General features: G+C 38.0%; 1 protein-coding gene across 10 annotated transcripts in view; it reads right to left on the reverse strand.

The window, feature by feature from the left end:
- Positions 1–22484, reverse strand: part of USP6NL (USP6 N-terminal like) — a 136205-nt gene that overhangs the window by 8843 nt on the left and 104878 nt on the right. For 8 of the 10 annotated variants that reach the window (XM_090134623.1, XM_031601808.2, XM_090134619.1 and 5 more), the window contains one exon: positions 9520–13012. In XM_090134623.1, the coding sequence (XP_089990749.1) occupies positions 11571–13012 (1442 nt within the window). In that variant the 3' untranslated portion in view covers positions 9520–11570. Of the gene's footprint in view, positions 1–3039; positions 8073–9519; positions 13013–22484 lie in introns of those variants that run through there. The other 2 variants (XR_016463829.1, XR_016463828.1) reach the window with 2 other exon arrangements.

The raw sequence follows: 22484 nt of genomic DNA on the forward strand, positions 1-22484 counted from the left end.
TTGAACATAACAGTCACAAGGGAGTCCTTCTGGGAAGTAGGAGAGGTGATTTCAAGATATTATCAACCAAGAATTAGAAGCCAAATAATTACAGACTCTCTTCTGTCATAGGGGTCTCCATCCAGTATGGCTTTTTTTTTCCTTGAGAAACAAGTGTTTACTTTCCTGATTACTTAGCATTAAAAAGTAAATGAACATTATAAAAGGACAGGAGAAGGGGCAGAGGTTTTGAATTGTAAGAGGAAGGAGGCTAGATATATGATGGATAATAAAGAAATTCTTCACTCTGAGGGTGGTAAAACACTGCAGCAGTTATTCAGGTGGGTGCTCCATCATTGGAAGGGTTTGAAATCAGATTGTTGGGGCTTTGAGCAACAACATCTGGACAAAATGTCTTTGCCATGGCAGGGGTGGGTTCCTCCCAGCCCAAACTGTTCTGTGATTCTATGGTATTAACACACTCACTGAGCCAAAGGAGTTGCGTTGGGGATTAAAAATAAAATGCTGAGGGAGGAAAAAATGAAAAATAAAATTTTTTAATTACATATCTGAAAAGAACAGCTTGTAGATACAGAACAGAAAACAGCCTGTACCTTCAACAAGGTCTAGAAGAAGGAGGGTTGGGAAGATGCCTTGGAGCATGGCCAGGTGAGCCCCTACAGAGCTGTTCCCAAGGAGCTCCGTGTGGGCACTTAAGATACACAAGACCAATTACTCTCTTCTCAAACATCCACAGACCCACGTGAAAAGCACACACACATCCTCAACTTTGCAAACCATAGGAACAATAAACTTATCATTAAATCTCACAGCTAAGAGATACCTCTTTTATATTCCTCTGTTTTAAAGGAGTAGGCCACCGTATTCTTATCTGCATACGAGGAGTGGCTCTTTGCTAGTTAGTGCCTTTGTACATCCACTCTCTACTCTGGAAATATATTATCTAAGACAATGTTTAAGATGTCTAGCAATGAGTATTAAGATGCAGCAATTAAAAGCAGAAAACTGGAAGATGTCTAAGTTCCCTTGACTTTTTCCCATTTTTACAGCTGAACAATAGATCTTTTCGTCAAGGTTTTCATTATCCATAAAAGTAATATCAGAAACAACTGATATTCATGGCAGGCCAATAATTTCTGTGTATGTATATACACACAGCTGGATCCTGCCTGTACAGCATCAAGTAATGCTGTAGAATCTGCAGACTACTGAAGTCACACGCTCTACTCATATGACAACTGCCCATGACTATATTTAACTGTCAATGAAGAAATCCTTTCAGCCTTGGAGGCCAGAGAGTTGCTCAGCCTTTGTGATTAGAGATGTTGCTGAGTGCTTTTCTCATTATTTTCGTTATTTCTCTGAAAGAAGCCTGAATGAAGAAGTCTCACTTTCACAGGAGGTCCGGGTCCTCTATCTTCCCTAAGTCTTTGTTGGCATCTTCGTCCTTGATTTCAATGCTCCTTTATACCTGAGACCTCTGAACCAAAGCTGTAAGGAATTTTCAGAGATATAATAAGATTCTTGAAGTTTGTCAGAATTAATACAATTCATTTCCCTTCTGCTGCATCTTTGCATTGTTCTGCCACTTCAAACGGAGCCCACTTAGCTTCTTCTGGAAGACTTCAGATGTCAAGGCTATGAGGTTTCTGAGCCTCTTGGAGCAGTTACAATAGCAATCTCATTTCAAATATGTGCTTTTAGACAACAACTTTACAAAAGAAAACTCCTAAAAAATGTTCTTCAGAGTGAATTAATGAGTCACAGAGTGGCAGGTTCATCTAACTTGAAGAAAAGGAAATATTTGGTATCAGGCACAGAAATTCAGAGAACCAACACTTGGCTCAGTGGTTCTGAACAGACAAAAGCATCATCCCAGATCTGTGCATGCAGAAAATAAACATCTTCCCTCAAAAAAAAAAAAAAAAAAAAAAAAACCTAAAAACAAGCAAGCAAACAAAAACCCCCAAAACACAAACCTGAATGAAGTTAAAGATTAAAGGAAAGGGAATTTCAAAGAAAAAGTGGAAATCAAACATGAGAAGAGGTTGTTGTACAGTGCCAGTGCAGCACAAAATGCATTACTAACAGCTATGAAAGCCCTATCCAAAGTTTCTTATCTCAAGCCCAAACAGGCAAAAACTGATGTATTTTTCACCTTGCTGATGAAAAATTCTCTCATACACAGTAAAGTTTTGGCTCGACTCTTACTGATAGCTGTTCCTGTTCTGCTGACCTCAGTGGGTTCAAGCACTCCATATGTAGTCCTGGAGGATTGCAGATCCTCCAGGAAGGCTTCTTTTCCCCCAGAATGGACCAAGCGCAAGCTAAAAAGCAGGAAAACTTGGACAGAGATCAAGTAAGAAGAGCCTTTCAAAGCTGCACCAACCATGGCAGTGCACTGATGGTTTCTCAGCTTGCACGTTTAAGATGGGTGTGATCAGGGCAGGCAGCAGAAGGGGCTGAGAGTGAAATCTCAGCAAGAAAAGACAAGGCAGCAGTGCTGAGAAACCACAAGGCTGCCTTAAGTCCTGGTGGAAAAGCTCTGAACAGAGCATCGCAAGCAAGGGCAGGGAAGGCACAAATGTTAGCAATTCTCTTCATCACTTTGAATTCTAATTAAAATAACTAATATTCTAGCTGATGTTCTAGTAAAGCTTTTTGAATTCAAAAAGCCATTCTCATCTTGTGCAAGCTCACCATAGAGGTACACCCACCTCAAAGCATCCTGTGAGTCTCATTCAGTTCCTAGTTGGCAGAGGAACAACAAAGCAGCCAGAGACCAAAACACAATGCCCCAAGTCAAAAACAAGCCCAAAAGGTCAGACTAGACTTAGCACAAAAGGATCAGATAAAAATATTTGAGACATTCTGTTCAGCAGAATGAAGTACAGCTGAAAAGGCTCCTTTGGAATTAAAAGTTGCAAACCATGGCAGACATCCTTTAAGAATCCTGTTGAGAAGTGTTTATTATTTTTTCCTTGCAAAGGTAAAATGCAAAGAGGAAACTTCTTCCTGAGAGTTATCAAGATTCACACATAGAGCTTTAAATAAAAAGATAGCAGGGTTTTGGTATTAACAACACCAAAAAATAAGCAATGGACAGACGATGCAGACTGGGAAGATTTTGTGAAGCGACTCATCTATAGGCTAATGGTAAAACTGAGCATCTGTTAAATGCCAAGGATAAACAGACAGGATTTCTTTCTTGCCTTTATAAGTAGCTTGGACCTTGGCTCCTCAAATTCCATGAAGAATAGCAGGTGCTAAATCACTTGAAAAGTTGGACAGAAGCTCTTTCACCTGCTTCAGTCATTTGAAATAATTATACCCAGCTTCCTTGCAGCAGCACTGCCATGGAGGCTCTCCTTCAGCACCGCGTCATCGCTGAGCACTTGCTTTATGGCTGGAAACAATTGCAACACCTGACAACTGACTGCCGCTGCCTTACTTAAAGACAAAGAGAAAAGAATTGCAAGATGAGAGTTCAGGCAGTTCACCTTCCTTACTCTAAATATAAAGCCCATAACAAATTACATATTGTCACCCAGTGACCTCTGCAGCTTGTGGCTTAGGCTTGTAGATGGAAATACAGTCTCAAGCTTACCTCTGGAGACATCTCCTGACGTGGCCAACTTACCAGCTAAGATTTGCTGAACTCCCTCCAGCAAACGACGCACACAAGGACATCTGTCTGCATAAGGTTCTCAGAAGACCATACAGTACAGGACAAATTTAAAAAACACTAAGTTCAGTTATGTTGCTAGCAGCTGACATGCAAGTCTCTTCGAAGTTATAGCTAAATCTCCACCTGTGGATGGGTAGTTAAGTGATTTTCTTTTCTTAATCCAATCTGATGGTAATTAGAAGTCATGGAAGTTTGGCTTCCCTCCTACAAGCCCCATTAGTCCAGCTGGAAATCTGAAGTCTCTGTTTAGGGTCATTCTAAATAACAGAACATGATTCACTTCTAAAAGGGGAGGTAGACGAGGGAGTCTACATTTAGAGTTAACAATAAAGTAATAATCAAGGTGGCATGAAATGTTGTTTTGGAACTTGAAGGTCTCTGTATGAAACCACTTAAATGAAGAGGGAAAAATACCACCTGACCATTCCTATGGAGTATAACAAGAGGGTTACCAAAGTGATCTGCTTATGTGCCCAAAATCACAGGATTTGAAAGCGTTTCAAAGCATTTCAGACATAACATTTACAGCGATAAATGTGTGCACAGTGTGACACCCCACTCATCCACCGAAGTCATGTGCTTTTTTCTAATAATGGCATTTAAAGAGCAACACTATTTTTTCCCTGCCCAAAGTTACACTCCCAGAACTTTTCTCTGGGGACGGCAGACTGAGTGCACAACTTCCAGCAGCCTGATTTTACAGATGTTTAAGCCAGAAAGAATTTACACTCTTCCCCTTTTATTAGTGTTTGGTGTCATTTAGACAGAGCATAGGGAGCTGGGAGGGGAGGCATTTGTGAAAATCCTTCCAGGAGACAAGGGAATCGTTTCATTCACTGTAAGACCAGGCGTGCTCAACAGAAATTGAGCACATCAGTAAAACTACTGCCAGAGGCAGAATGTATGCTGCCAGCCGTGCTGCATAACTGCACTGGAAAGAGAACACCTGAGGTTAATGCTACATTTTTACATGTTACAGAGCAAAATTATGATTTACAGCATCAAAAAGGTTGAAGTATAGCTTTGAACAATGGGTGAACTCCAGCAGCTACAAATGACTTTCTATAGCTGTGAGCATACTAATTTTGTGATTGAGAGACTGTTTCCCTTTTCTTTAGTAGCTATGTATGATTAAATATTTATGGAGAGCACTGAGTCCAGCCAGCCAACAAAGGTTGACTGGTTCCTATGTGCTGGCCAGCAGAGAGCTCTCAAATCAGGGGCATAACTTCCCACTCGCACATGGTATCGCCTAAGGAAAAATGTAGCAAGCCACTTAACATCCCAGTCCTTCAGATTCAGCAGATGTCACTTTTCATGATGTAGTTACTGCAGAGACAGAAAGCACAACACAACCACCACTCAGGCCTTCTGAAAGCATTTATAATTGGCTTATGATACTCATATTGCTAATTATCTGTTTTATAGTCTCAACATTTTCTCTATTCTTCTTTTTTTCCTTTTGTGATTCATTTGAAGGAAAGTGACAGCACTACAAAGAACAGACTTTGGAGATGGATTTGAGAATGCTATGAGTTGATACAGAGCAGGTAGTCCATGACAAGATGGCATCAGAAAGAAAAGTCATTCACTGAAGTAATCAAACAGGTGGACACCTCTACTGGAAGTGAAATATCGGGAGTTACAGACACAGCATGAATAAATGAAGGATGTCTGATGGCCAGAATATTAACTGATGTCAAATGAAGATTCTCAACACAGCCACGTTCTTTGAAAGTTGACTACTGTGTTGCCTCTAAGGAAGACTGAAATCAATGGACTGTTTTAAAATCACTTTTAAGAAAGATAGCCAGTTTGTTTTGGGTAACTCATACCAAGCATGTGTCCAGTAGTTTGAAAATGAGTGACTGCATAACTGACTTAACTCAGGAGGACTGAGATTCTCACTGGATTCTCCAGTGTTCCTTAGCTTTCAGAGGAAGAAACGCATTACACAGAACTTCCACCTCCATTCTCAAACACAAAGGCAGCTAAGTACCACCACCTTCAGGAATCCAACCTTTTCGCTTGAAAGCTTTGTGTTTTTTAACATAGAACCCACACATTGCTGATGAATTCAAGTACACTTTTCAGCAAGTAAAGCTTCCACTTAACCATATTGCAAAATCTCAGTTCTCACAGTTGGGTGCCAACTTGCCTAGAAATGCTACATGACCTGCCTCATGCTGGTACTGCACATCACTTATTGACTTCAGCATCACACTCAGGGATACACAGCCCACGCTGTCAGAGTTATCACTGGGGGAAATGTATGGGAACAGAAAGGCTAAAAAAAAAAAAAAAAAAACAGCATGGGTTGGACTAAATCATCTAGAAGAGCTTTTAGAGCTTTTTTCTCCATTATCAAAAACTACAGAGATCTGTTTTTTCCTAAGGGACGATACTGCAGATGATTCCAGAAGACACTGCTGAACTGAAAAATGCAAAGCCTTAAGTCCGGATGGTGTGAATGAGAACGTTTTACTTCCAGCCTTCCTAAGCAAGAAAGGGAACTCGGATATCCTGGCATAAAGTACCAGCTCCAATTCTCTGACTCATTTCAAATAGAAAAATCTGACAAAACAACGTATCACTAGGAATTCAAGCCTGTTGTAGCTACATCTGACCTACTGCCACTCTGAGCTGGCACACTTTTGTGGCACGATACAGCATTTTGCAAAAACACTTGATTGATCCTAACAGTAATACAGCTTCTGGTGCTCAATGCTGAGCAAAAGAAAACTACAACTTCAGATTGCAGAGACTATACAAGCACCTCTACACTATTGTGTCCTTCACCTACTGCTAAATTAAATTCCTTTCTGTAAGAAAAGAATTCCTGAAGATTTTCTGACCAACTGTAATATTGAGAATGCAAATGATGTGGGTTTTTTTGTTTGTTTGTCTAATTTGCACGTTGTCTAGAGAGAGGCAAGAGAACAGCAATCTCTGCTTCATCATGTTCCCAACAAACAGCAAAAAAAGGTATCGCAACACTTCTGAAAAACAAGTGTTGGCACATTATCAGAGGAAGGAAGCAGACAGAAGAATCACCTTGACAAGATTGACAATAAAATCTACACTGAAATAAACATACTCCACTCCCTCAAAAAAAAAAAAAAAAAAAAAGGAAAAAAATCTAGAACAAGTTATGTTCGTTCTCAGGCTATTCAAAATGCACATTTCTAAAAGCACCACTGATTTTCTATTAACTCCATGAGCACAAAGGCAGTCGGCGTAGGTTGAGAAAATGAAATCACTCAGGAGAGGGATCACTGTGTTCCCTGCCATGGCATAAAGTCCTCTTGGCACAAAGCAGCCCAAAAATGGCATTTTTCCCTACCTCACCAGATTTGGAAACCATTTAAAGACTACACAGATAATCACAATTATATTCCCAATTTCATTTGCTGGCTTAGTCCTCTTCTCATTGCAACTGGGCCATTCAAAGCATTTGGAGTGTCTTAATATCCCCACAAAAGACCTTCAGCAAACTAAATATGCAGAAACTTCATATCATCTAAACAGAGCCTAACTCTACTTAGTCAAGCAACCGCTGAACTGTAACTATGATGCATTTACAGAGCTTTGCAAAAATGCAGTATTTCAAGGGCTACAAAAAAAAATTCACATTTTCCTCTCACTGAAATACTGAAAGCAGAATGTACTCCACTGGAGATGGAATGGTGGGCGTTTGATGGCATATTTTAAAAAGTATTCCTCTTTGTGAATGCAATGTAATGCCACCCAAGGGGGAGATTAAAAAAAAGTCTGTAATTTGCAAGTCCATTTCAAAGTCATATCGAGTATGATGTGAAATTCAGGATAGGATTCTTGAGAGAAATCTCCTAGGAAGATGTGTATGTACCTCAGGGAATCTTTGGATTTGCTTCTTCACACTGGAAGGCTGCTCTGTCTTTTGACATTTCAGTGTTGTTTACACTATGCATCTAATTTTGGAACAAGCAACTGGTTTATTACAAAGGTGTATCTTTGCCTAACAATAAAACAAAATGGTTGCTCTTCTGCAACCTCTAAGGTTTCTAAAATCCCTTACTATTAAAATTTCTATTCGTAATGAGGATATAGCAGTTGCTTTACAGTTAGGGATTAATCCTGCTGTCAGGTGTTATGGAGGTAACTGATATTTACATCTGTGAAAGACCTTCCTTTATGGCCCTGGGTAAAAAAAAAAAAAAAGAATTGACTGCATTGATCTGATCATTCTCAAATAATTGCAAAGAATATCATGCTTTGAGGCTTTCGGTAGTCATCAGCAGGGATTAGGAGGAAATACTCTCTTTAATAGACTTCTGGCGAAAGGGGTTTTTTGTTTCCTCTGTGTCACCTTCCCTGAAGCATTACAGGCAGGCCACAGCTGGATCTGGGGAGAGGAAAAGATTAAGATCATTTTCCTGAAGTCATATTTTCTTCCTGAGATGCCCAAGCGACGATGATTCAAATTCATCACCCAAACCGACATCAGGAAAGAATCTTCCCTGGGGTCACAGCAGGAGTAGGAAGGCTTCTGTCTTCACTTATACAATGTACATGGTTTGATTAGACAGAGAAGCAGTTTGATCACATAATCAAATCCCATTCATGGAAAAGCTTAGGAGTGTCAATGAGACTGCAGTCTTTCCTAACTTCTTCCCAAGGCCCCAGTAACTCGAAGGATTTCAGTCTTCTGCTGTACAGTTCTGCACTGAACAATTTGTATTTTTATTCTAGTGTGGTATCAGTCACAGGAAAAGCAAACACAGAAGTTCACAACATACAACTCATTTCCTTTTGCTCTTATATTCTAATTAGCTTAATTTTGCTTATTTTTGGCCTTGCAGAAGTTAGGCACCCAGCCTTATTTAGTCTTCTGCATCCCTGTGTGGAGAGAGTTTACTCGTTCTCCAAGCCCCTGCCTTGAAACTGTCTCACTAACCACAAAGAGAGCCAGACAAGAAACCTACAGTTTACATGGCACGTGGCAGGCAAATTTTAGAAAATTATTATGAAGAAACCATGGGAAAGAAAGGTCTCAAGTATTTTATGCTGATACTTACTGCTTGACTGTTTTCAGATCAAAGCAAACAGTGACTGAAAAGCTCTTAGGAGGATATCTAATCCATTATGAGGGAATGATTCCCTCCACCAGCAAGACACAGCAAGATACTGGCACAGCACTGCCTTGCTTCACTCTGCACCAAGGGTGTTTGTTACTGGCATCAGTACCTTCAGTTTGGTTAGTCCAGCTAAACGAAACAAAAGCAGACTTTGCACTACAAACGTGTGACACCAGGCTTTTGTAAGCTGAATACAGGTCTCTAAACATGCAGCAAACACCACAGCCATAGCCAGGCTATTATTTGGCACTCTGATCAATGCAACATCGCAAGTCTCTCATCCCAGTAATTCTCTTCTTTTGAATTGATATTGGGTGAGATTATTAGAACACAGCCAGAAAATTATGATCACAGTTTATACTCCTAGCTTTCACAAATGATAGGTTAAGGTTTAGCAGGGTAGTAAACTATAATCAATAACCTTATTACTTCTGCAATAATACGAAAGCACTGTATAGATTGCATCCATATTGCTTAGCCTAAAAATAAACGTGTACAAACAAATAAAATGCACCCAATATATATATACACACGACTCATTTGTGAAAAGCAATCATTTGTGCTGAGAAGAGCAAAACTGCAGTTTTGAGCTAATCAGACAATGAGAAAAAATAAAGACAAAACAATAGAAGCTTAATTATTATTATTTTAACATGTTAAAAATACGGTCACATCAAAATAGGATACACAGTTATAAAACTGTTGCAGATGACATAAGAAAATAGTGTGTATATATTTCATATATAAAAATCTACAGTATTTACTACTGCTGATACATATTTTGGAGCTTTGTGTTGCTTGCACAAATAAATTGTACAGCTTTGTTATGAATTACAGAACCATCGTTAAACACTGAGATTATTACACTTAGCCACAATATTATATACATACATTTCTAAGCTGCTGTAAGCAATCAGAACTAAGGTAATCCCAAGTCATATTTATCTTCACAATTTTAGAGTTTCAGTGTAGTGCTTTGCTACCATTTCTTCGCTGCAGTTTGCAATCCTTAAAATATAAAATTGCCCAGTTCATTAAAAATTACATCAGACACATCATATACACAAAAAGTTTTTGAAATATACTAAGTAAATGTTACTTCCATTTGTAAAAATTGTTTTACTTCTGTACCTTAAAACTTACAGAGCCAACCTGCAGCAATAATAGGCACTAAAGCTCATTCTTTAAAGGAAGAAAAAAAAAATAATCCACTTCTATGTCTTTAATTAACAAATCTTACAAAACAAAAGATAATAGGACAACCTTCTAAACCATCCAAAACTGATGGTGATACCAATGCTTGGTCCTTAAGCGTCAGAAAATCTCTCTGCTAAGCACTCCAAGGACCTCTTCTGGCAAGATCCTTATCTGCCTCAACTCCCATTGGCTTCAATGAGAGCTCGGTGCATCCAGCACTTCCTACCAGGCGCTCATCCTACACGGGCCACTTTAACCTGCATTTTTGTCACCCCCATTTCACAGTCAATGAAAGGAAAACACAAAGCAGAAGAGGCTGCAAACACCCATTAAAAACATGTTTTACCAGCAGTCTAAGCTTCCTATTAACAGTCAGGTTGATTTTAGAGTTTAAAGAAAAACAAAAAACACATTTTCTCAGCAGCCCATGCCCAATCACAGACATGAGTCTTCTGGCTCTTTGGGGGGGGGGAGAAACAAAATAAAATTGACATGACAAAGCTTAAGAGAAAGGACACTGCATATGCTCACAGCCCAGGGGATATCAAGTCACAACCAAGTCTCAAACTCCTGCATGTGCTTCTTGAGAACGCCAAGGAGCCAGTAATTCTCTGATACCTATGAGATTTGGCCTTGCAACCAATTTGTTCAGTTTGACAGCACAGCATGGCAAAAAGTAAAGGGTGCAGCACCATTTCTGGATGTGGCATTACTCTTACTGTGCTCCAATATTTTGCATATATGACATTCTGAAGGTAGATTTAGGTGCAAAGGTAAAAATTATCCACTTTCAATTCACCTAAGAAACTAGAGACTGCCCTGAATTTTAAGCACCATTCCTTAGCCAGATTATAGAGATGTTTTTGGCTTTCTGCTCTTGCCTGTCTGCTCCTTCTTGCTGAGGAAAATGACAAACAGTAGTCAAAGGAGAGGAAATTAACTCTCACATAAATTTAAATTAATAATCCCAAAGTATCTCTCCTGCCCAGAACAGATACTGGGATACTGAGGCAGCTGTATAAAAATGACAGAAATTCCCATTCAAAATGAATGGCTTCTCAAATAAATTATAAAGAAAAATTAATACGAAACAAAAGTACTTCACAACCTCTGTCCAAAGTTAAATGCATTTACATTTAAGCTCTTTAGTTCTTTTCCAGATGCATTTGTGTTTGTAAGCGCACACTCACGCACACACATACTTAATACAGTGCATTAACAATGTCAGTCAAAATAAAACTTGCAAATGTGTTAGGTTTTAGGCAGAAAGATCATAACACAAGTTATTTCAATTTGAGGAAAAATGACAGTATTAGCCATACTGTGTATATGATCTTATTGCTATTGCTATGTCTATGTGCATCAGATCACTTTCAATAGCTTCAATGCAAGTCTAAGAACTCACCTAGCCTTCAGTGAAAAGTCTGAAACAGCTCTGAAATAGTGTTGTTATTTTTGCAGAGTCACATAACTGTCCACATTTCATAGAAGAAATGAGGTGGACTACTACTAACACAGTAATGTATAACTGGGTTTGGATCTTGCCATTTTAATAAGAACAGACATTTTCAGAGAAGCACAGATTCATGCATAGATAATCCATCATTTCTATTTCGGTAGTGCTGGACTTGAGCTGATGGATTTGAATATTGGTATTGTGGTGAACCATGCTCTTCAGAGGTTGGTGAAGTCCTGTATCTTATTGGGCTATCCACAGAAACAGCAGGAAGACTATGGTCTTGAAAAGGTGTTGACTGAAAATGCTGGTATTTCTGGAAATTCTCCAAGTGGCCCCTGTTAACGTCTTGGTTCCAGGGCTGCCTGTACGGTTCATGTCTATACATGTAAGCAGCATCTGGCCACTTTCTGTCTTCTGGTAAATAATCCACTGGAGGCATTATGAATTTGACACCTGTAGGGGACCTCAAGTTGCTGGTGTAAGCATCGACAGGGGCTACGTCTATCCGAGTAGGGGCTGATGAAAGAGGATTTTGGCGACCCGCAGGATAGGAATTCACTTGTAATTTATCAGGAGAATAATCTGCTGAAATAAAAGAGCCATATGGCCTACCAGAAGGGCTGGTTCGATTCCCATGATAATGAAGAGGTATAGAACTTGTATTGCTTATGCTGGAGATATGCTTTGGAGAATTTCCATGGTAAGTAGGAGGATTGCTATAAGAGGGCAGCAGCTGCTTTGCATTTAGTCCATGAGGTGGTCCATCAGATTGCAATGAATATTTTGGAGATCTGGGTTGTGAAGTAAAGGTATAATTGTTGGACATTTTTAATGGAGCAGGTATTTTTTCAGTTTGTTTTCTTGGACTATTAGTAAATGCTACATGCCTAGGACTCTGTGGATGAACTCTCTCAAGCATCTCTTCAACAAGATTCTCACTCTCATTATCAGCTTCTGGAACATTGTCATACTGTGATGCATTAGACCCACGCTTACCTTCATCAGCATCCAAAACCCTCATCTTTTGTTTTACATTCAAAGGCTGTGTTTCTGTAGGACTTGGTGGTGAGCTTGAAACAGAATTATTTATTGGCCTTCCTTTCACCTCTGCAGTAAGTTTCATAGTCTTTTCAATTATTTTGATATCGGATGGTTTATTCCACTTAGGTACAAATTCCCTTCTTGTATGTGAAGTAGCATTAGAATTTTGGTTAGCAGCTGCATTATCATATTGTTTTGAGTTGTCTTGCCCAGTTGGCTGAGGTTTTCTTCTGGCATCAACCTCATTTTTAGACTGACTACTCTGAGTGTCTATCGGGCGAGACTTCTGCTGTTTTAAGGAAGGTTGTTTTTCCAGAGAATTAATTCTTTTTCGGTTATTTGGTGAATTTTCTGGTTCTTCTACAGGAGATGGTCTCCTCTCTGTCCTTTTTATTGTTTGTGTACCAGTGCTATTTTGTCCATTAAGCATTGGAGTGGAATTAAGCATAGCAGGCTGAGGTCCTGATGGAATTTGCCCCAACGGCTTCTTTGGAAATTCATCTTCTTTACCTAAAATAAGAACAGTAATAACATAAATAATTCACATTTGAACAGAAGTCTTCTTTGATCTGTTGGTCATGCAAGTAAAAATAACAAATTCAATTATCTAGGCCTCTCTCTGGGTCACCATTCTGTCAAACCTCAAAAGTATTGTATTGAGACTGAACAAAGATTTTGTTTAGGCTCTCATCTTAACCAGTTATTCTAGTCCCTCCCCCTGAAGCTGATGCATTATTGGCAAGCTTTTGCTCATTGACAACACTATAGCAAAAATAAGTAAATAAAAAAAATTTCCCTCCATAATATTTTGGCTGCATTACCTACTCTGTATGTACCCCACCCAGCACTGTCCCCATCTAATTAAATAAACCAATTTCTTCACTTTAAAGATGCTTTCTGATATCCCTCTTCTAATCCACTATCTTCAATACGCTCATCTTTTACTGTTTGCCTCTGGTAAACCATGCTCTCAGCTCTGCACTTACATGTACAACCTCTTCAGCAGACATTTTGGTACTTTTTCTCACTACTTTTCTGGGTAGTTAACGTTTATTAACATTTGCACAATTATGTCTTCATTCTCCCTCAGTCCTTGTTTAGGAAATGCCATTCTCGGTATTAGAAGTCTACATCATAACTAGAAGACGCTATGCAGAATCACCATTTTGTTCAATTAAGTCTTCTATCAGAAAAATTCTATATTGATTCCTCAAACGAGTGTTCAACAGGCAAATCTCACCAAATGCTAAGAGCATCATTTACAGAACTCTGACACTTCTGGTAAGTTCTTCCATTCCTGAGTCCAGTACATCACAACAACTATGGGTAAACATCAGCTATGTGGGGATTCAGAATAGCCCACACTGCCACTACAGAAAGAATAAAGATGTGCTTCACTCACTGCTGAATTTTGTTTGTAGAACAATTTACATTGATTTTTCCACACCAGACTCTCTCTAGAAGGCAACACCCTTCATGATCTTAGCCAGTCTTTTATCACATCTACTTGCACATAACTTCTTTAATTGTATAATGCGTTACTTTTCCCATTACAAGTAGAAAAGGTTGCATACTTCTCATTACATTTATGAATCTGAATCTTACTTGATGTTCAGCATTTCCAAAAACAACTTTTTAAAGTCAGCCAAACAAATCCTACTGCGCACCTATTAGTAAAAGCACTACTGTAGAGAGGAAAAAAATACGGCCACCCTTAAATGTTATGCAAAATAAAAGATGTAAAACAGCTATAAATAAGTTTAATTCCTTCTCCTTCCTTTATAAGAACCGTCAAATCTTCCTCTATCATCGAAGACCTCAAAGTTACTTAAGATCTTGGAAGATTTTAAAGTTAACATCACTCTTTCTAGTTATTTGTAATTAAAATTCCCTTTAATTGTCTATAAGAGTTCATGTGAATGAAGACACATAAACATCTCTACCCCAGATGTGAGTGCTGTGCTAAGAGAGACAGCCATATTCATTTTTACAGTCAATAGTATGAGTTCAATCACTGGTAACTGGTTCATGCTAGAGGTACACAGAGGAAAGCCAGCAGCCAAGGTCAGTGTTATTTATTGTAACAGCATAACAAATTATCATCATGGATCAGTTGCTATATAAACTAAATGAAAACTTACAGTTTGTGCCAGCTAGGATGTAGCAAGAAGACAGCAGAGAGAAATACAATGATGCTATGAATCATGACAAGATAGCTAAATAAAGAGTACTTAAAAAATATAGCCTCATTTTGCCAAACAATTAAACTCCCCTTCTTTTGGTATTCAGAGTCTTCACAGGAGGACAAAGCTCATATGGAAACATCCTTTCCTTTAGAAAAACACACCTTCAGAAACTCCACTTTATATATAATAAATCCTGCCTACCCAGGTTTTCCATAAAAAAAACTTTCCAGTCTTATTTTCCCTAAGCTGCCCTCAGCTCAATTACAACCATATAAGTATTAAGATATACAAATCTAATCTCTTACATCGAAAATACTTATGGTCCACCTTGCTATGCCTTGGCAAACATAATTACTCATGAAAAGCTCCCACCCCTCCAAATGTAAGATCCTAGATGTTAAATACTCTTTCATACTTACACACCTGGCTATTACCCTCTGTGATGCACAAGATACGCAAGAGTGCGAAAAGTTACGTGGTAGAACCTTAGCATCAGGCACCAATGAGTGGGTCTTGGAAATAAAGCATCACAATTTGTTCTCCATCTCTGTGGAGGCCCATGGTTCTCAAATCAGGCTAAAATCTGAAGCAGGGATCTGTAGATTTGCACTCCCCAGCAGTGCATCACTAGCACAACAGAAGATGAATGAGTCGCATGGATGCTGCAAATGAATGATTTAACAGCTCTGCAACATACTCTCTTCTGCACCAATCTCTTCAAAATTGTCCATTACTGTCAGTTTGGCAAAAGGCATTTGCACATTTAGGTTCCATTTGCAGTCACTAACACAGTGGCAAGCAAAACTGAAGAACTTATCTTCTAAACAGAATTGAATTTTGCCCATAATAAATATTCCCAATACTGAAATTGCATGTTACCATGCTTTCAATCTTATTAATCTTAGTTGTTAAAATAGCATGAAGCCTGAATTAAGAAACAATACTCAAGGTACATACCAGATATTTGTCATCTAAATTACCCAGAATGCAGACTTCGTATGCTGCTACACGTATAACCTCCATGGCAGTTATAGTGTGCTATTAGAAAATGGCTCCTCAGCATCTGTATTTTATTTAATTTCGCCCCGTGTGTACCATAACTATTTTAGTAAAATGATTTTTAATTCCATTCTTGTAATTCAGCTACTCAGGCTATATGAAAACAAAAAAACCAATGTGAACACAAGATCAGTTGCTCTAGTTCCTGCAATGCTTTCTTCATTTGTACAAAGATGTTAAAGGCATAAACGAATTTCCTCCCTTCCAGCTTCTCTCTAAGAAAAGCACACAGAGCAATACGAGATTCTTTGAAATATACTTTGAAATATACATTTAAGGTGGGTTTTGTGGGAGTGTTTTGTTGTTTTTGTGTTTTTTTTTTTTTAATTTCATGCACTTAAGGTTTCTTAATTACCATTAAGCTCTAATAAAACCCAGGTGAGAATACTTGTGAATGTTCTTACTGCATTCTACCTAGGCTGCTTTAAAGATTGCTTTCAGTTGTCTTTCCTTAACATTTGAGGGTAAAAGGATGTTACAATTAGGTACATGTAGTGCACCCTGTTTAGACAATATATGTTATAACATGAATTACAGGAGTGAAGTAAGTATCAGAAGTCTTAGCATTTTTGCTGTGAAACTTTTACAGCTTGGAATTAATTCATGTACTGAGCAATAAGCAAAGTGTTCCAAGACAACAGTAGTTCATTTAGAAGAAAACCTTTGCACTCTAACAGCACTATATCAGGCCTCTGCCTTTTAATAGGCTGGTAATACTGGAGCCTAGAGTTCTCACAGAAAGCAGAATTATGGCATAATGTTTATGTGCGGAGGGAGGGGTCAATGAGAAAAAGAAATACAGCTCTAAATCTTAGCCACAAAGCTTCCACAGAATTTGTTTTAATTTGACCTCAGACTGATGCAGCTGAGAAAGCTTGCTTAATCAACCACATTTGCATCTGCAACATTAGGAAAGGCCACGCTGCCAGAGATGCTCAGTTGACTAGCCAAAGCTACAAAGCACATGCTCAAGTCTGTTTCAAGATAGGCTTCAGCTCTCATCACCTCCTGCTGAAACAAACATTGGAAGGAAAGAAGTGGTATAAGGATCCACGGTGCTGCAGCACAAAGACATCTCCCAAACTGGTCACTTCCTAAAGGAAAACCAATTTGTTTCAATAAATTGAAGAGGAAAAAAAAAAAAAAAAAAAGATATTTAATTCTAATTTAAATATACAGATATATAACATATGTAGAAACATGCATGTAGCTGCCACTTCCAGTGGAACTATCAAAGTACTTTATTCTTTAAATTTCCTGAAGTTTAGAACACACAATTAAACAGGTAGAGGATAACCACATCTACAGCATGCACATTAATACAAGGAGGCATTCCTCAAATGCACAAAACAGCATGCAGTCTAAGTCTATGAATGCTCTAAGCAGTCTGCTATCACCAACGATGGGAAGAAAAACACATGATGCTGAATGCATGCAGGCAAGAAAGAAAGAAAGAAAAGGAATAGAAGCAAAAAGCAGAGGAAAAGAAACCACAATGCAGAAGCAAATATACAAAATTAAATCACAACAAACATCTCTACTGTTAAGAGGTACACAGATACCTTGCCAGAGAAGCATGCAAAAGCACCAGTTCTTCTGACAAGCTGTGCATCTTTTATCTCCCCATTTTCCACTCCAAATATGCCTAATGCCTCTCATGCAGCTCTCAGCCATCATCTTTTCTATGACAGCTAAACTCACTGTTCACATTTCTGAGATCTGAACATGCAGAAATTTTATCTGGATGTTTTCAAGGGCATTAAATTGAATCTGTTTGTGCTGTTAACCCTAACTCTGAGCTAATTCACATTAGAGGCGTACCCTCCCATCTGAAGCTGTACAGAGGGACTTCTGAATCCTACTAATAGTACTTCTGGGACAAGTAATCTGTACAATGTATGACGTTTACATACAGTGCTTAAAGGCACTTTAAACTAGAATGCAAGACAAAGCTGTCCAGCTCAGCTGGTAGATGTTTTGGCAGCAGCCTCCACAATCAGACATGCCTTTATCTTTTGAAGCTAACTGGGCAACCAGATTTTTTCCCAGGCTGACAATCTTAGCACAAGATGCAGAACTCCGTCTTCTGTCCCCATATTCCTTCAATAAAACAGCTTCCTAGATGCAGTTTAGTTGCTGGCTTTCCCCAAAGACAAACGTAATAGTATATATTAGAATTTACAGAGCTGGCACATCAGGATTTTCTATTTTTCATTCAAAAGAAAGGTAGCGATTGAGTTGGTTTGTATACAGTACAGTATAAAACAAGCAAATGACAAAGAAAATAGGGCAGAAGTGTGGGAGAAAGGAGAAAAATGGAAGTGGAGGTAATTTAAATGGAAAAAGAACAATCAGGTGCTTGTTTACTGCTGATAAATATATTGCTTAACATGAAAAGGAGCAAAGCAAATATAAACAGATCTGACTGCTCCCCAAAAGATAAAAAAAAAAATCAAGTCATATTAAAGAAAGTTTTGGTCTACTTACTCCTGCTCTAGCAAGTCTTGGTCACCACCCAGTGGAAGTCAATCTCAACTACAAGACTTTTACAGATAATTGCTTCAGGAGGCATTAGCAGCCTCATGCATTGAATAGCAGACATATAATTGGAGTAAAGTGCTTTAAGTGCTCTCTCTGGTGAATAGCAGTCTAGTCCTTAATTTCAGGACCAGAATACATGCACTCTGACTGTTCTAACACAGTTTTCAAGGATGGTAATGGTCATAAAAACAACTCTTAAAAAGACATCTTGATATTTTGCATTTATTTTCCATCAGTGACTTCCCATCTTACTTGTTCAGTTTACAAGTCCATGTACATTTTAAAGAAATTTAAGTGCCTGAACCAAAAGCTCAAACTGCTGCCCAAAAGTCACTCTCTCTTCCTCCTCTTTTGGAGGAGATGCTCAAATGAAATCTTGTTTGACAAGATGGTAGAACAAAACACACTCCTTGCCTTCCCAATACTAGGTCACTTTTGTAATACTGACAATAACAACAACAACAAAAATATTTTATAAACATCTACATTTAGAGAAATAATAGAAATGTCAACAAACTAGGTCACTGAGGTGACACAAGTAAGTGGCTTCTCTAAAAAATATAAAAATAATAAAAAAAAGAAGTAATCTGTTCATTTTTTTAATCCCTAACTCCATGTTTCTTCCAGAAAATACACTTTCCTGTGCTATGAACAAGAACCAACAGAACTGAGTCATATTCAACAAAAGCATGCAAGTTTTAAACAGTAAGTATTTTTTAAATGATGCAAAGCCTAAGTCCAAAATCGCTGCAAATATCCTAATTATATTAGTATAATTCTGTAAATGCCATTTTCCTTCATAACACTGTAAGGCCATATCACACAAGACTCAAGGCAGAAAAATTAGTTGATTAAAATATGAAGTGCATCGTATAAACTGCTACTTGTGTGTTCTTCAACAACAAGTGAAAAATCCAAAATTCCTCTGAAACAAAACACAACCAAAAGAGATATACCATCAGAAACACAAGTCAACTCACATATTTGCAATATTTTGGCTGTCAAAAGATGAATTAAGAGCAGAAAACCAACATTATTTAATAGATATTTCTGCACTATCGCAAGTTAGTATTTAAATTAGATAAATATCTGCATTAAAAGCACTCATAACAAATTTACTGAAATATACCTCTAAAGATAAGTAGCAGGTATACATTTACCAAATTAAGATGTAAAACCCAAATTTTGCTAATTATATTATTATATTATATTCAAATATAGAAAAGACTGGGAGAACTAGAAGAATGTGATCAGTTTAATGCAGGTGTTTCCAGGCACTAAAATAGTTCAGATAATCAAAAGAACAATGGCAGATTCCAAATTAGGCAATATTTCCTTAAAATTAAGATGTAAGACTTTATCTCTGACTTAAGGCCTTTTCCGTTGCTGTAAGGTCTATTAAAATTTAATTTAACAAAAAAAGTCCATCCCAGGATCTCTGTCTTCTGTTTCCAGGACACCTTGTATCAAAACGTGGGGCATTTTAAGAATTTTGCTGTTCCTTTAAATGAAAGACAAGAAAAGGATCTGCATCAAGAAATTTTGAAAAACAGTATATGCCAGCAAAATTCTTTTCACCATCTCTGAATGAAGGAAGAGATTTGTCTACTCTGCCTCAGATCTGGCTCCTTGAGAAGACACAAACAGGAGTCCTATGAATTAAAGTGACTGTGCTGTTCAAGAACCTGCTGTGAAGTGGACACCCTTCATAGTGTTCCAGACAACTCAGAAAATACTAATTGTCTTATCTACTAAATCTGCTTGAAGATATGTCAGAGGAGAAGTACCTTACAGGACTGTCTACTCCATAAACGTCACAGTTTGCCCCTCAAAGGGCCTGACAGTAAGCAGCATGCTTATCCATTCAGATTTCTGTCTCCATACAGTCACTGGAATGTAGATGCCTACCTTGAGTTTTCAGAAGAGCAAGTAATGAGCCATACTCTGAAGGCCGCAGTTGCTAAGTACAGACCCGTCCTACATACATCAGTACTTAAAACTAGAAATTAGCTGAGAAAGGCATAAAAATCTGTGGTCTGCTTATGTAATACAGTCCCAGTGCTGGCAAAGGCATTTAGCTGACATCTAAAATCAGGCTGATCAATACAGCTGTGCTCCTGGAACATCAAATGTTCTGGCAGAGCACCTTAAGGGTTTTATCAGTGCCAAAGTGTTTAACAAAGTCCCTTCTCTCCTCTGTGTTCTGAAGGTAAAAAGGAACTCCTTAATACAGTGGAAGAAGCCATGGAAGAAGCAAGCCAGGGAAAGCTACATTAGACACAAACAGCTATCTACTTTAAAATAACACACAAATTTCCTCTTTAAATATTCTACCACTGTTTATTAGGGCAGGGAAATCCATACAGCCTAACAAATGGTGCCAGATGGAAAATTCCACAGAGCTCAAGCAGCTCTCTGCTATTCCAGGATGACTGATACTGAAGCAACTGTAAGATGGAGATATTTTTCAATCATTCATTTTTACTTTAGTTCTTAGAGATGTAATTGTTGCTCAATGCAAAAGAAGTGTAAGACAGGAATTAGTACTTTGATTTCAGTTGAGAAAATAAAAACATCTTTTTTTCAGGCTATAGTGAATACTTAAATGAACAGTTTGGTATTTTTGTGCATATTACTGCATGACATACAATGATTTCATAAATTTTTATACGAAATTAAATGGAAAATAGTAAAAAGAGACTGAAGGTAGAAAAGATAGTAGAATGAGACAGACGTGAACAAAGCTGAATGTCTACAAAATCTGGAGAACTTGTGCAAAAATATTACTGCCTGATGATAGTAATTAGTAAAACCAAAATAAAAGAAAAAAAGAAGAAAGAAAAAGACTTTGAAATTCATATGAAGAACAATGAGGCAGCTTCACCTAAGTACAGATAACAGCAGAAAAAATCAACTAGATTTCCAAGGATTAGGATAAAGGTATTTCATATTTATTCTGTGAGACTTTCCCAGGCTACTTTCAAATGGAAAAAAAAGCTCACTTCCTCATCTAGCAACAAAATACACTTGAGCATCATTTTTCTTCTTTTTATTTTACTGCTCAATCTTCCTCACTCATGTTGGAAAGAAGACGACATTTGTAAAGCAATTGATGTTCCTTTAGCTTTCCAGAAACAATGTGGATTAAAACAATTAGTTTCCTGCCAGCTAGTCATATCAAGACTCACACATACAAAATATGAAACCATACAGCTCACATTCAGCTTCAAGAGGATGTATTCACTATTCACTAACTTTTGCTTTTGCATAAGATGACTCCCTGTGTCTCAAACAAGGTATCCACTTTGTGACCTTTGACATCATGGACAGCTTCCTTTAATTGTTTTGCTAAGATTCAATATACTCAATCAAAATTTCACTTGAAGGCTTTTTAAATTCTCCCAAAAGAAAAACCTTAAAATATAAATCAGCTAGGAACTGCCTGCATTTATTTATTTATATTTCATTCAAGAAAACTTACAGTGAATTCTGTATGTCCCACATGAGCTCTCACCATAAGTTGTGTCTGTTATTTTCCAAGGTGGAAAAAGAAGGAATTACATCACATAGTAAACTCCAAAACGTCCCATAACTCTTCAGCTACCACATTTTCAAGTAGAAAACAGACAATCCACACTGGTGAAATTTACTTGACCACATCCATGAACTAAAAATAACTTGAGTTTCTGAAAGGCAGCAAAAAATCTCCTCTGTTCACATGCAGTCACTGATAACTCTGTATTTACAGTTTAACAGAAAGCACTCCAATGCACCTATCTTCCTTTACCACGATGGATTGGAATTGAAGCTAAAAGACAAAGTTGTTCATTAACATATTTACTCACATCCAGTCACTGTGATTAAGCATCAGCTGAGACAAGATGTCTAACAAAAGCTGACAACTGAAGAGCAGTGCTGAAAAATGCAACTTGCTCTGAAGAATATGAAAACATTGCAACCTGGCTTAGAAAGATGGAGAGAAGCAGGGTGGGAAAGCTGTGATTAGAAAGGGGAAGAAGCAGCATGAGCAGTAACACGAAGGAGAGTTGCAGACTCACTAAAAAAATAAGTATATGACTAGAAGAAACAAGAATGATGAAGAGGCAATTAGGAGCAAGACTCAGACCTCTATTTTGGGTAGGAGAAGGCATAATGAGGGACACATTGTAAAAAGTCAGAATGAAGGAAAAGCATAA

The sequence above is a fragment of the Phasianus colchicus genome, chromosome 1, assembly GCF_987193195.1.
Source record: "Phasianus colchicus chromosome 1, bPhaCol1.hap1.1, whole genome shotgun sequence".
NCBI classification, from domain to species: domain Eukaryota; kingdom Metazoa; phylum Chordata; class Aves; order Galliformes; family Phasianidae; genus Phasianus; species Phasianus colchicus.